This window comes from Hakea prostrata, chromosome 9, assembly GCF_041222555.1.
Source record: "Hakea prostrata isolate BN-2017 chromosome 9, UWA_Hpros_2, whole genome shotgun sequence".
Lineage (NCBI taxonomy): Eukaryota > Viridiplantae > Streptophyta > Magnoliopsida > Proteales > Proteaceae > Hakea > Hakea prostrata.
This window is the reverse complement of record NC_142608.1, coordinates 5,562,089-5,576,044: the sequence shown is the minus strand read 5'-3', so window position 1 is coordinate 5,576,044 and position 13,956 is coordinate 5,562,089. Positions and strand designations below refer to the sequence as shown.

General features: G+C 40.0%; 1 protein-coding gene across 3 annotated transcripts; it reads left to right on the top strand.

Moving 5' to 3' along the window:
- Window positions 1-808: 808 nt before the first annotated feature.
- LOC149004252 (DNA-binding bromodomain-containing protein) lies at window positions 809-12,510 on the top strand. Of its 3 annotated transcripts, XM_089168265.1 has the most exons (10): window positions 809-1,656; window positions 2,229-2,274; window positions 2,385-2,463; window positions 2,591-2,636; window positions 2,753-2,851; window positions 8,653-8,721; window positions 8,810-9,143; window positions 9,781-9,929; window positions 10,009-10,362; window positions 10,453-12,510. In XM_089168265.1, exons 1-10 carry the CDS (start codon window positions 1,111-1,113, stop codon window positions 11,419-11,421), a joined length of 2,691 nt encoding a protein of 896 aa, XP_089024391.1. In that variant the 5' UTR covers window positions 809-1,110; the 3' UTR covers window positions 11,422-12,510. The 3 variants fall into 3 exon arrangements, with proteins under 3 accessions (XP_089024391.1, XP_089024390.1, XP_089024392.1); XM_089168264.1 differs by having other exon boundaries at window positions 10,009-12,510; XM_089168266.1 differs by lacking the exon at window positions 809-1,656 and adding an exon at window positions 1,666-2,097 and having other exon boundaries at window positions 10,009-12,510.
- Window positions 12,511-13,956: the final 1,446 nt, after the last annotated feature.

Below are 13,956 nucleotides of genomic sequence, written 5' to 3'. Positions count from 1 at the left end.
GTTGATGAAATAAAAAATCTAGCAGACAAACTCTCACAAAATACGTTAGATTTTGTAAAAAAAAAATAAAAATCACATTTAATATTTTTCTACAAAATTCTTTATTTTATTTTATTTTTTATTTTCTTTCACCTTACTTACATATACGGTAATACGGCCCATATATATATATTTTTTTCCCACCCATTTGCCTTACAGGTTACACCATTTCACATGTTTTTTTGTCTACCAGTGTACAAGTTTTCACAATGACCGGAAAGGACAGCTAATTGACCCACCAAATCTCACATCAATCAACAAAATACAACGAGATCCAACGGCAAGGAATGGCCGCAGCCGTAAGTCGTAAGTTACCTGGGCCCCACTCCCTGAACGCGAAAGGTAAGTAAGGTAACCACGTACCAGCACAACAACTCATCCCCAGCCACCCTTCTTGACTTCATCGTACCGACTTCCCCATTAAACTCCAAAGTCCAACATCCAAAGAAATGAGTTTTCGTCTCAATTTTCAACTCTCAGATTCCAATCTCTCAATCAATGCCTAATAAAATAACCCTATCCATCCATCAATCACAACTCATACAATATTTCTCTAATCGCTTCGGTTCGGTTCCAGGCACAGTTCTTGGGAATTAATTTGATCGGTCCAATTACAGTCCGACCCTAAGTCCTAACTAAAACTGAACCGTAAACCGGTTTAGAACAATCTGAACCATTCACTGGTCTAATCGTTTCGCGAACATCCCAAACAACACTACAAGTGCGCAACCTTCACTTCACTCCACTCTACCTCACTTCGCTCATTTGTTGTTTGAACTTGTCCGCAAAGAGCAAAGCATTTCCAAATGGTAACTCAACACAAAACGAGCTCCCAACACGACACGTAAGCAACCGGGTAATAGGGTAGCGGGCAGCTATCAGCGGGCAACAATCCTATCAAACGCCGTCGCCGAAACTCACGGAGCGACAATCATCCCCTATTCCCGAAACGTCTTAACCTAAAGCCTCGTTATCCAAGCCTTAGGTTCGGAGTTAGGCTCGGTTCTAAAAGTAGTAGAGTCGAAAAGCCCGAGCGAGCAAACGCGAGAAAAAAAAAATATTGGCGTGGAGATGAGACATACCAGAGAAGGAGAGAGAGGGGAAGAGATGGGTAAGGGTAAGATCACCAGGAAGAAGAAAGGACGGCCGTCGAAGTCCGATCTCGGCCGCCCTTCCACTTCCAACAACGGCCAGCAGCGGTTGCCGGAGAAAACTGCAGAAACTGAGCTTCGCCGTAGTCTCCGTCGCCGGAATCCCACCTACCATGACGACTTCTATGAAGACGAAGAAGAAGAAGACGATGAGGATGAGAGGAGAGAGAAGAAGTTGAAGTTAGTGCTGAAGCTGCCACACAAAGCGGATTTTGGAGGCGGCGGTGGCGGTGGTGTTGCTGGAGTTGACTCTTCACCGAGCCAAACTCGGGCAGAGGGCAACGTGGCCCACGCATCTAAGCCTGCCGTGTCTGGTTCTTCCTCGGATTGCGGAGACGGTAATAAACCCTTGAAAAAACGGAAGATCGATGGTAACGATGGTGTTTACGGTGATGGTGAATGTGATGATGCCGACTTTAATGAAGAAGATGATGCGCGTTCCATTGGATCTGATCATAGGAAGAAGGTATAATACTGTACAATCATCATCAATTCGCTTAACTGCTGCAATTAACTAGTTGCAGAAGTGACATTAAGCAGCAGTATTGATGGTATCGATAGTAGACAAGGTAGAGAGAGAGAGAGAAGGGTTTTAGGTTTGAGGCTTTGAGCAGTGTGAGCTTTTTCCTCTCTTTCGCAGTAGTCCAGCTCAGCTTGATTTCTACATCATTTCGATTTTTTCTGATTTTCCTAATTGGACATCTTGTATTTTACTCTGGTCTCACTCACTCACTCACCCTGTCGGATTTGTCCTTGATTTTAACGGGGTCGTTTAGGGGTCAACGGCCAACTAACTCCCACAGAATCTGATCGCTCTCTACTTTCCTTTCTTGTCTCCTGTCTTCTTCACTCCACTTCCATCTTCTCTCATATCCATAATAAGTGACCACTGTCTCCATTATAATACGTATGATATCTAATTATGTTTATATTATGTCCGAGATTCCGAGTAGCTAGTTTTTGCTTATATAATGTTCGAGATTCCGATTTCCCCATTATTATTCATTAGCAATTCTCTTTTTGGGTTTTCTTCTCCAGGAACGAAGCCGCACTTCAGACACCAAAGGCATGGATTCTGCTCCGGGTTAGTTTTTTGATTACTGGGATTTATTTGCTGCTTCGTTTCTTAATGCCATTTGGTATTATTGGAGGGTCTTATTTATTCCCCCCCTTCTGATCCTTTAATTTGATCAGGCACGCCATCTGGTTCTTCAGCGAGCCTCCCGTTACCCGATAAGAAATCTCTGGAGTTGATTATAGATAAGCTTCAGAAGTATGCGATACACTCTCTCATTCTCTTTTTTCTTCCCCTCTCTATGCGTGTTCATGGGGGTGCTAATGTGTGCGATTTGGTTCTTCCACCACGTTTCTAAGAGGCTTCTTCTTGTTGAATGTGGCAGGAAAGATACTTATGGTGTATATGCGGAACCTGTTGATCCCGAAGAGGTGAATCTCTTTAGCCGTCTCTTACCTTCCTCTTTTGTCCAGTTAAGAATCTAATCTAGATGTGTAGTCTTTATGATCGACGTTGTTGGGGTCTGTGATTGTGTTTGTTCTTGCAGCTTCCTGATTATCACGAAGTGATTGACCATCCAATGGACTTTAGCACTGTAAGGAAAAAGCTTGCTGATGGGGAATACTCAACCTTGGAACAATTGGAGGTTAGTTTCTTAGTCTGGGTTTTGAATGGCTGTGAATTTCTCTTCCTTCTCTAGTTTAATTTTTAGTTATTGACTCCGCTAGTAAGAAAGGAAAAGTAAAAAAGGGTGGGGGGTGTGGTAAGATGTCTGGCTACTGGGGACTGGTGTGTGTGTGTGTGTGTGTTCATCCTTTACTGTGGCATGAATTGTTTTGAGGATTCTCTCCTTGGAACAGTATCAGTTAAGCTTCCAGGTTAAAACACTTTCCATTTAGCTCAAATCTGGTAATCATTTACTGCAATTGTTTTGCTGAAAAACGGATGGAAATTTACACAAGGGCTTAAAAAAAGGTTAGGAATATGTTTTTCTGGAATGAAGTGCAAATGTGATGGAATATTGATGACTGACACTGTTGGCACACATGAAGGCTCTATACCCCTGATATGGCTGGATTCTTTCCCTCAGTCACATACAAATGGTTTTTTTTTACCAGTCATGCGAACAACCTCACACACCTGCCGATTGGATGATGAGCGTTTTCATGTCAGATGATGGCATTAGTTTCCATATTTACTTACTTCCACGTCCACTTCTGTGCTTGTGTTTTGGTTTTTTCCTCTTCAAGTATAACTTTTGATTATGAAAGTCCGAACAATCAGAAATCTTCATAAATAATGTTATTATAGCCTCTCTTTTTTATGCTTAAATTCCTATGATCAGAAGGAATTGTCTTTCCACGCAAAGTTGCAGAATCTATCTGATTACTGTTAAGATGGGTGATTTATTTGGTTAGTTGGGAATCTATTTGGATAGCTGGATGGCTATTCATTAATAATTGTGACATTAAAAATACCAATTCCGGTTTTTTTAACACTTACATTCCAGTTTGTGCATTAAAAGCTTTCTTTCAATCTGCTAGACTAAGTAGACTAAGATTATTTTTTACCTTTTTTTTTTAAAGAAATGTGTTTTGTTAAGTAATAATTGTGTCCTTCATGGGTATATGGTTCTGATTTGGAGATAGCTGTCTGGCTATTATTCATTACTAAAAATAAAAATAGGATAAAACATCTAACCAATTCTTGACTTCTTCGACCTTTTCCAATCCTAGTTGTACCCAATTTTTTTCCTCTTTGGCATAAAAGAACCTTACTTATTATATTCTATTTTTTCAAAACTTTTAGTGGAGTAACAATTACGTCCTCCGTGTTTACACATTTCTGACTCAGAAATAGCTCCCTTTTACCTACCATAAATGGTTGTCTCATGTCACTCTATGCGACTTCTCATAGGCTCTAATATGTTTCAAAGCACCTCCCAATATAATATAGCAATCATATCTTTTTTTCTTTCCTCCAGGGCATATTGAAGGAAGACAAAAAAAAATATATATAACTGGTTCCTCCTGCCATCCTATTGAGGAAATGGTATTGGATATAGCACGTTGGGAACCATCTCAACTTATGTTTTTATGTAGGCACACTTCATGACTGTTTGATGTTGTTCGTTATGTGAACCTACTAGATTCTCTTTCACATTGATGGCCGACCCACTGATGCCTATGCCTAGATAATTAGGTAACTGATGTTCCATATCTTTTTCTGACTTGGCTTGGTTTAACGCCTGGTGCTTCTCAGTAGGACGACTAAGAATGATTTGAATTGTTGAGAATCATTAAGAAGCCAAGGGCATGAGGGCAGGTATCATCAAGGATTTAAGAATCAGCAGAGTCTCCTGAGCACCTTGTCCTGATCAGAGTCGCTCAAGGTTATTTCTTCTAGAATTTAGCTAATATAGATGGGTCCATGGTAAAAAATTCGAGGAAAACTCAAGTTTCGACCGGGTGAAAATGGGAAACTTGGGAAATTTCGAGGAAACCGAGGACTTTTTCGTACAAGTTTCGACATCAAGTTTCAACAAGTTTTAGAGAGTATTTTGGGGTGGGATCCTGTGTTTAAGCTAATTAGAGTATAAAGAATACATTTGTTGTATTTTGCTAAAAAAATCAATGTAGATATGTCATTCAATGTACATAACATCAATGTAGAGTTGTCTAAAAAGTACATTATAAACTTAACTACTTAAGCACATAACATTCAATATATAATTTCTAACTTCAAAATAGTTGACAATAAAAGGAAAATACAACTTAGTGTTAAGAGGAGTGCCAAGAGTGGATTCATCCTGTGAGCTGAGTAGTATCATGCCTGTAACATCCTCTCCTCCAACCAACGAACATAGACATCCCATGACATTTTATGCCTATGGTTGCTAAGTTAATCGACAACTGTAACTTTATGAGTCTGGTCATCAATATACTTAAGATAACCAACCTGAGGGAATACGCACTTTGGATAGGGAAGTCCTGATGGAGGGAGTATTTGTCGAGGGTATTTGGGGAAATATGAAATAAACAAAAAAATTGAAAATTTGGGAAAGCTACAAAATTTACAGGAAAAAGTCCCAAGTTTCCACAAAATTTCCTAGGTTTCCACGAAATTTCCCAAGTTTCCACGAAATAAATTTCCCAAGTTTCCGCGAAATTTCCCAAGTTTCTTACGAAATTTCCCAAGTTTCCCACGAAATTTCCCAAGTTTCCCATGAAATTTCCCAAGTTTCCCACGAAATTTCCCAAGTTTTCCACGAAATTTTCCAAGTTTCCAACGAAATTTGGGAATTTTTTCCCTCATGAACCAGCTGGTCCAACTGGGTTGAACCAAGTTTTGACAGGTTTCGAGGTTTCGACTAGTTTCGACGAAATTTCAACAGTTTCGTTTGAAACTGGACTGGGGCCTCAAGAGTTTCGTTTTGCGTTTTCCAAAATGGGAAATTTCGGTGAAAATTTCGCAAGTTTCGATGGAATTTTGTTCTATGGATGGGTCCAATGTTTAGGATCTCCCGATCAAGATTGGGCTGGTTGAGAATGGCCTTCAAGTATTTTGATCCATTTAGCAGTCTGCACCGGCTCCTTAGACGATTTAGAGGCATTATGCAATGCTAACTTTCTCTTGCAAATCCGATCATTAGAAAGCAAGCTGAGGCTAATACATGTAAGAGGGTTAGTGTTGCGTCCGATTCTGATGAGACAGCTGAGTTACCTGCAAACAAAATGGGCTGACCTTGGGTAGGTTGGGGGCTGTTTCTCACGATCAAGTCAGTCCTTCACACAACAAGTAGAAGACCCTGGTAACAGAATCTTCTGAAGCAGAGGAAATCTTATGGGAAAACTTATTACCTTTCGCTTGCAGAGGTTACGGGCATTTATTGTGTTACCTTTCAGAGTTATACTTCGACTTGGTTATGTCGATTGGCTTCAGAACTGCATTCCCGCTTGGTTATGTTGGTCTGGTGCGAAATCTGTGCAGTTGCTTCCTTCCCCTACACGGTTAGGGTTTTTATCTGAGCCATCCAAAAAGGAGGCTTCTGTGGGGCTGCCTCAGCCCTTAGATATGCACTTCTTGACTAGGCATCTGTTTAGACTAGGTTGGTTGCCTGTGGTCTGATCACTAGCGGTCCTACCGGGTTTGAGGCCTTGACCGTCCTGGGTATTGCAGTCAGCAAAATCACCCAAAATCGTTTATTTCCAAGTAAGCTTTCCAGCCCTAAAATGTAATCTTTGATCCTCATCTCTGTCATTAGCAGCAGTTTTCTTTTAGCGATTGAAGTTCCTTAAAATTATTGAAAGTGTACTTTGATGACTTCTAATTCAATTCCTTAGTCGTTCTGTAACTATGGCATGGCATGATACTTCTCATGCATTAATCTGTTGCATTGCTCTCTTTGTCTTTCACAAAGTACGTTGAACTGATATTTAACTGTTTGGTGGATGATGTTTCCCTAGTTGAGTTTGGAATTGGATGACAAACCTGGCAATGCTTCAAATGGATGATGTGTCCCTTAAATGAACAGTTTGGCCATTGTAAAATCCCCATAGAAAACATAAAATGTCTACTTCCGAATGCATCTGCTAGCCATCATCAAATATCACTAGATATGCAGAAGGTCAGGTTGAACCATGAGATGGATTTGGTGGAAATTGGTTCAGTGTTTTCAGTGAGCATGTGCTCTGAACTCGAGGAATCAGGTCCCTTAAACCTGTTTTTTCCCCAAAACAAATAGAAGTATTGTTTCTTATGAGTCCCACTCATTGTCCTATTATTCTGGTATTTACTTATACTCAGTTTCCTTTCTATAACTACCTACTTTCATGTTTTTCAATTTGTATTTTGGGGAAATAATTCTTTCCTCTATTGATACCTTTGCAATCTTTTGTCATGTTTCTTTGGGGTTTTTTTTTTGGGCGGCGGCCGGGGGAGGGGGGGAGGGGTGGGGGTGACTTCATTTGTCTTACCACATTTACTATATGAGCTATTATTTAATTGACAGGTATGAATATAAGCTGGTCTAGGCAGCCCAAGCTCTTTGAGCATGTGGAGGGCAGGCTTTGTAAGCCAATCAATTGTTTTCAGTGGTACACTTCATTGATTAGTCGTGTGTCAAATTTGGTGCCCCAAGTCAACAGTATTGTTTCCATTTTTAGATTTGAAACTTATATCTCAGCAATTGGAACCCTCTTCGCAGAGCTAGGGTTTCAACTATTATCCAAAATTTGTCTTCCTATGGAAGAATGGGCTTTGTTTTATAGCCTAGAGATTAATAGAGGTGACAGGAACTGTGATGTGGTGGATAAGGTCTACAAAATCTGATTTCCGAATAACCATGATTTGGTGAATAAGGTCTTTCAAAAATCTTCCCTTTACTGGGCTGTAAAGTGGACATGTTCTCCTTCAATATTCATGTATTTTAAATTATTTTGTGAATCTTTATCTTTTTGCATGCTGGATTTCTAGAATGGAAATAGCCGGACCGTAGACACTTGTATGTGTGACCTGTGTTTGTGACCTGTGTTTGTGCCTCTTGCATGGTTACATTATTGATGAGAAAGTCTTCAAGAACTTGTAGGTAAAGAAATAAATTATGAACATGAATGGACATTCCAGGAGCACATGTAAGTCCTGACAAACTGCAAGTCATTGAAGAGACTAAGGGAAATTACTTGAATGGCAATGAATGGAAATCATAGGTTGATAATTTTGTATAATGTGATAAATGGTCTTAATTAAGCATTCAGATCCTTAACGTGAAGACAATGCCCTGTGTAGCAGTAACAGCATTTGTATGTCTTTTTTCTTTTTCCTTTTCATTAATTCATATATATGACCTTCGCACCCCTTCCCCCCCCCCCCCCCAAAAAAAAAAAAAAAAAAAAGAAGAAAGTGAAAAACCAAAAAAGGGTTCATAAGTTATTAATTATTGCAAATTTTTTCGTTTATTTTCATTTTAGCTCCTTTGTTCTTCAATTTGGATAACATACAATGGAAAGAGATTAATGGGTAAGGGTAACGATGTTAGAGGCATATTTCTTGTGGACAGTCCCACCTGTGCCCAAAATGTTGTTAATAAAGATAAAGAATCATCAGCAGGGGTTCCTAGATACGTTACTCCCAAAAGTTGACAAAATACACCTGGAAGTGTACTTTTGGTTGCTTTATTTGTCTGTGTATTCTGGTTGATCTATACTATGATGGCCTAATCACAGTGTGTCTTCTGTTTGATCCATACCATACTACAATGGCCTAACGACACTTTGTTATTCTGCTAGATAAGATGGCATAAAATTTCAAATGCTTCCTTCAGAGAATTTTCATATTTGTATTTTTCCCCCTTTTTTTTTTTTTTGGGGGGGGGGTTGTTGGGGGCAATGCCCTTGTTCTCTTGATGTTTTCAAAACTGGCTCCTAAAGTTTTCTGTTTTGAATGCAGAGTGATATTTTTCTAATTTGCTCAAATGCAATGCAATATAATGCTCCAGAAACCATTTACTTCAAACAGGTAAGACTTTTTGATTGGTTTCTGTTTTCTTCTTTTTATTTAGCTCATACAAATTGTTTAATATCTTTCACTTAACTGTCATGAAAAGGCACGTTCCATACAAGAGCTAGCAAAAAAGAAATTCCATAGATTGAGGATTGAGATTGAGCGAATGGAGAAAGAGCTCAAATCCGAGCAGAAAAACAAATCCAACTCTGCCTTGAAGAAGCCAATGAAGAAGCCCTCTTGTAGGAGTGTACAGGAGCCTGTTGGCTCTGATTTCTCTTCAGGTGCCACTCTTGCTACAGCAGGAGATACCACTACCTGGTCAAATGTGGTACAAGCTGGTGGTTGTGAGAGGTCCAACAATACTGATGGACCTGTAGATGGAAATCCGTCTCTTATCGATAATAAGCCAGAAAAGATAGAGGAGCAACTTTCAGGTAAAACTCCAGCAATCTTCATTATTGTTTTTTTATTATTATTTCTTTTGGGGCTGGGGGGGGGGGGGTGGGTGACATGAAAAAACGTAAACCCTAAAATTTTGTGAGTTGGGCAATAAGAAAGTTTGAAGGAGATTGTAGAATCAGGATGCCAATTATTTGGATTAACAAGGTAGTTAACCTACATTAGGTTTTAAATGAACTTTACTGTAAACTAATTGTCTCCTGTAATGTTAATATTGGCCATCTTTTTAAGGGGTTAAAAAAAAAAGGTATCAAGACCAAGAAGCTTTCTGGAGTATGATCCAGAAGCTTTCTGGAGTATTGATCCATTCTTGAAAGGTTGTTACAACAGTGAACCCACATAATTGCTGACTGATTTAGCCAATATAAATGTATTCCTAATTTGTTTTTGGTATGGATTGATTTTGGAGGGAATCCTGCAACATGGCATGCATTATCAATTTTGTCCCTGTGACCAATCTAAGATAATTTAAGATAGGGCATGTAGAGCTGTCTTACTTCATCATTGTTCACTTCTTGTCCTACCAGTAGAAAATGAGGCTTGTAGTGAGCACTATTATCTTCGTCATTATTTGACATGTTGATTGTAATTGTTGTGGTTGTTCTCCTGCAGTGGGGAAGGGGCTGCCATCTAAATTTGGAAGGAAGCCGTTTGTGGTTGATGAAAATCGTCGTGCAACTTATAATTTATCCAGTCAACCTGTGGTCGGAATGGATTCAACCTTAATGACCTTTGAAGGCGAAAGCAAGCAGCTGATTGCAGTATGTCATAAAAAAAAAAAAAGATTTTTGCTTTTGTACCCTTGGTGGCTTACTCATCTGTTTTCGCTTTCTGAATCAGGTTGGGCTTCATGCAGATCATTCCTATGGAAGGAGCCTGTCTCGTTTTGCTGCAGCTCTTGGACCTGTTGCTTGGAAAGTTGCCTCCAGAAAAATTGAAAAGTCGCTGCCTGCTGGGATGAAATTTGGCCGTGGCTGGGTTGGAGAATATGAACCACTTCCAACCCCAGTATTGATGCTTGACAGCAATTTGCGGAAAGAACCGGATTGTGCTGCAAATTTAAAATTTACTGCTGATTCAAGGAAGGAGAAGGCAGAAGGTTTTAGAGCTGCGCAAGACAATGCTAACTTGGGTTTCCAAACTCCTAAGTCATCAGAGATCACAAGTTCTAGTAAAACCACTGAATCTGCAAAGGTGAGTTCTGTTAGTAGGCCTACTTCAGATGGAAAATTGTTCAGTGTTTCTGGGAGCAGATCATTCATTGGTGCTACATGTGATCAGCAGAAACCAGTAAATACAGCAATGTCTGATAATAATGTGTTTAAGAAAGCTGAATCAAATTGGTCTTCCGTTAACGGGAAACCCCGTGAAGTTGCTCCACGGAAGCAATTTGATTACAGTTCAGAAATGACTACTTCAAGGCCGATGGATGTGGTTTCTGGGAATAGACATCTTGTGCAGTCTGTGCCCTTCAAGCAGAAAGACTCCAATGGAGTTGCTGGTGGAGGTTTGACTGCCAATAAAACTGCCAGTGGCTGTTTGGATGGCAATACAGTGAATGATTCTTTCTCTGACTCTGTTTCTAGCCCTCACAGTAGAGCAGTAATGTACTTACCTCATGGAAATCAGAAGAATTATAGCGACCCAGCATTGTTGATGAGAATGTTGGCTGAGAAGTCACAAAACCAGCAGAAATCTTCAAATCCTACTTCAGTTGGTCCTCAACACATTTTGCCATCTATCCCATCCTTGAGAAGAGATGAATCAAATACTGCTGCAGTCTCTGCTGCTCGCGCTTGGATGTCCATTGGGACTGCTGATTTTAAATCTACAGACAATATGGATCCTTCCAAAATGCAGATTGCTGCAGCTTCTCTATACAATCCAGCTCGAGAACACCCGCATTTTTCACGATTTAGTGAGGGATCACCTCGTTCCAGAGGGATGCCATTGCAGCAAGAAAAAAATATGTTCCCTCCTCAGGCTTTCCTTCCACATCCTGTTCGTTCTGGCGATGAAACACAAACTCAAAACAGACCAGTTGTTTTCCCTCAACTTGCAGCCGCAGACTTGTCGAGGTTTCAGGTACACTCAGCATGGCGTGGTCTTACGCCACACACTCAGCCAAAACAAAAACAGGATATGCTGCCTCCCGATTTGAACATTGGATTCCAGTCATCAGGGTCTCCAGTGCGGCAATCGTCTGGCATTCTGGTAGACTCCCAACAGCCAGACCTGGCTTTGCAGCTCTGAGTTTGGCTGTGTTTATAGGATAAAATGGAAGGAAAACTGAGTTGAAGAGTTGCTGGCTTATGATATGAGGAGCAGTTTTATTGTTTTTAGAGGCAAATTTCCATTACATCAGGAAGCAGTTTCCTCGAACACCTCTGGCTTTAGATCTAATGACATGATTATTAACTTCTTTATTGTGAATCCACCTTTTTGGGCTGATGCTGAGGATGGGAGCAGATTTTCATTTCTAGTGTTGGATTCAAGACCATAAGCCATTAAATCTTATTCAATGGTTTACTATTGGAAGAATTGGAATACCGTGATGAATTATGAGGCTACAACATTCTTCGATGGCGTATCTTGATTATTTTGTGAAGGGCATTGCTTATTGCCGGTGAACTATGGCTTTCATGTCTTCCACATTGGGCCGAGGATATTTAGATGCAGTGGGAACAGTATATTATTTGCAGATGCATGAACATTCATATTCTGGAGCACGTACAAAAGTAGGTGGTATCCTCAGGAAAGCCAGTGGATTATGTTTTGTACATTGTCAAAAGATGAGTATCACTTGTTTCAGATTTTTAATTGTCCTGGATGTCCCTGTTCTGCTGATGATTCATAGCGTACATATCATGTAAATTGCGCGGACGGAAATTTTTTTTGAACCGAAGAGTTGCACCAGTGTTGCATTGTTTTGTTATGGAGTCTGGTGCATGCAACAACTGATGAAATCCTGAATTTGGCAGCTGCAGCCTTCGAATCGGAGATGTAGATGAGCCGCATTTATGGGTTGGAATTGTCCCAACTCTGTAGCTGGTACTGTGAAGCTGTACATCGGTTGCCATGGATGTGGCTTACCTCTGGTAGGTGTATGCATTCCACTAGGATGAGTTGTGAAATTTCAGGTAGTTCCAGTAGTGTGTTGCTAATGGTTCAACTTAGCCTACACCTAAATGGCCCCAATAAGCATTTGATGTACTACACTGAAGTGGGAGAAAAGGGGAAAAAATGAACGCTGGGTTTCATTGAGATGCTATTTTTCTTACTTTGGTATGTGGAAATACAATTGAGGTTCACTTGGGAGCTTAACGCCAAATTATCAAGAAATCTGAGCAGAAGTTAACTAATCTGTTCTACCTGTGATGTCTGTGTCATTGGCAAGTGTATTTCTGGAGAGCACGATTGCATGACGCAGTGATGCAACTGGCTGAGCGCCTGATGCACCGTCCATTTGTGAGGTCAGTGGTGCTGACCTTTTCCACTACTCAGCTTTTGTTTGTCTTGGATCATCAGCAAAGACCTAGGGATAATCAGATATTGATCGATCAACAACTGAAGGGAATATTTAAGACACCTAGTAATATCGTGAAATAACGAAGGTGTATGTCAAGAACAATAAAAAAAAAACTGTAATGCTTCTTCTTTTCTCACTCTCTGAACAGTAACAATGATGACTCCGAACTCCCAATAGTAATAGCACATCCAGGGTGAGGAAGGATTTCTTCATCTGAAAATTGAATTGGTTAGATGAGAACATTACCAAATAGCTGAATAGGGTCTGAAAATTTAACATAGAGTATTCTCAAACAACGTATCATAACAGAACTACTGAGCTAAGATTATGTAGGAAAATTTCCCGCTTGGATTCTACCTGTGCAAAAGATTTTGGCACCAAGTGTTGCCCTTCAATGTTGTTCTAACAATGGGTGCAAAGCTGCAACCCTTGAGTGGTAGTCTCCTGATACGTGCATCATGTATGAAGGACAGAAATTAAATATGGCGTTGGGCCTAACTACACCAGGATTGATTTATTGCCCAACTGGGTACATAGTCATGTGAACATTAATTTCTTAACCCATGATGAAGAAATAATTTTTGTTCAACAATATCTTATACTCTTATTGAACTGGGTAAGGCTAGTTCCTCCTCTCTTCAACATATCGGTGTTATGTAGAGGATAAGATAACCAGCAATTCAAATCCAAATCGGTTGTGTATAATTGAAACCCTAAGGTCTCATCTGTCTCATATTTGTTACAATTGGGAAAAGAAAAAAAGAGAGAAATGTAAGCACAATAAAGTTTTAAATGTTGGGGTAAAAAGGAATTAAAATCCAGAGAATCAGGGTTTGGGATCTCTTTCCAATCAGGGGGAGAGAATTGGTCGCAAAACCCTAGAAAGTAGAAATTGAATTGAAGATTCAAATGCAGTAGAAGGTACCTTCTACTTATCTTTTGGCACTTTTTGGTGATGAAAGGACAAAATGGTCAAAAAAGAGATTTATGAATCCCATTCATGACCCGATGACCGATCCCAAGTAAGCAACTTCTCCCCAAGTAACCTTCCCTTCCCTCAATTTCCACTTTTTAAAACCATCAATGACTTGTCTCCTCTCTTTGTCTCTTTATCCATGCCTTCTCACCTGCCATTGATTTAAATCATGGTATCGGGTGTCAAACACAATCGTATCGTATCGTGTTCGCACAGATCTCACTGCTCTTCAAAACCTCTTTTCACCTTTTGACCAATCTTCTGACTCAGGAGCGGCCGATAC

Bases quoted from the DNA above. Each gene is read 5' to 3' on its own strand.
- LOC149004252 (XM_089168264.1), top strand. From the start codon at position 1,111: ATGAGACATACCAGAGAAGGAGAGAGAGGGGAAGAGATGGGTAAGGGT. The intron at 1,657-2,228 runs GTATAATACTGT...TTTCTTCTCCAG, and splicing joins GATCTGATCATAGGAAGAAG to GAACGAAGCCGCACTTCAGA. The intron at 2,275-2,384 runs GTTAGTTTTTTG...TAATTTGATCAG, and splicing joins AGGCATGGATTCTGCTCCGG to GCACGCCATCTGGTTCTTCA.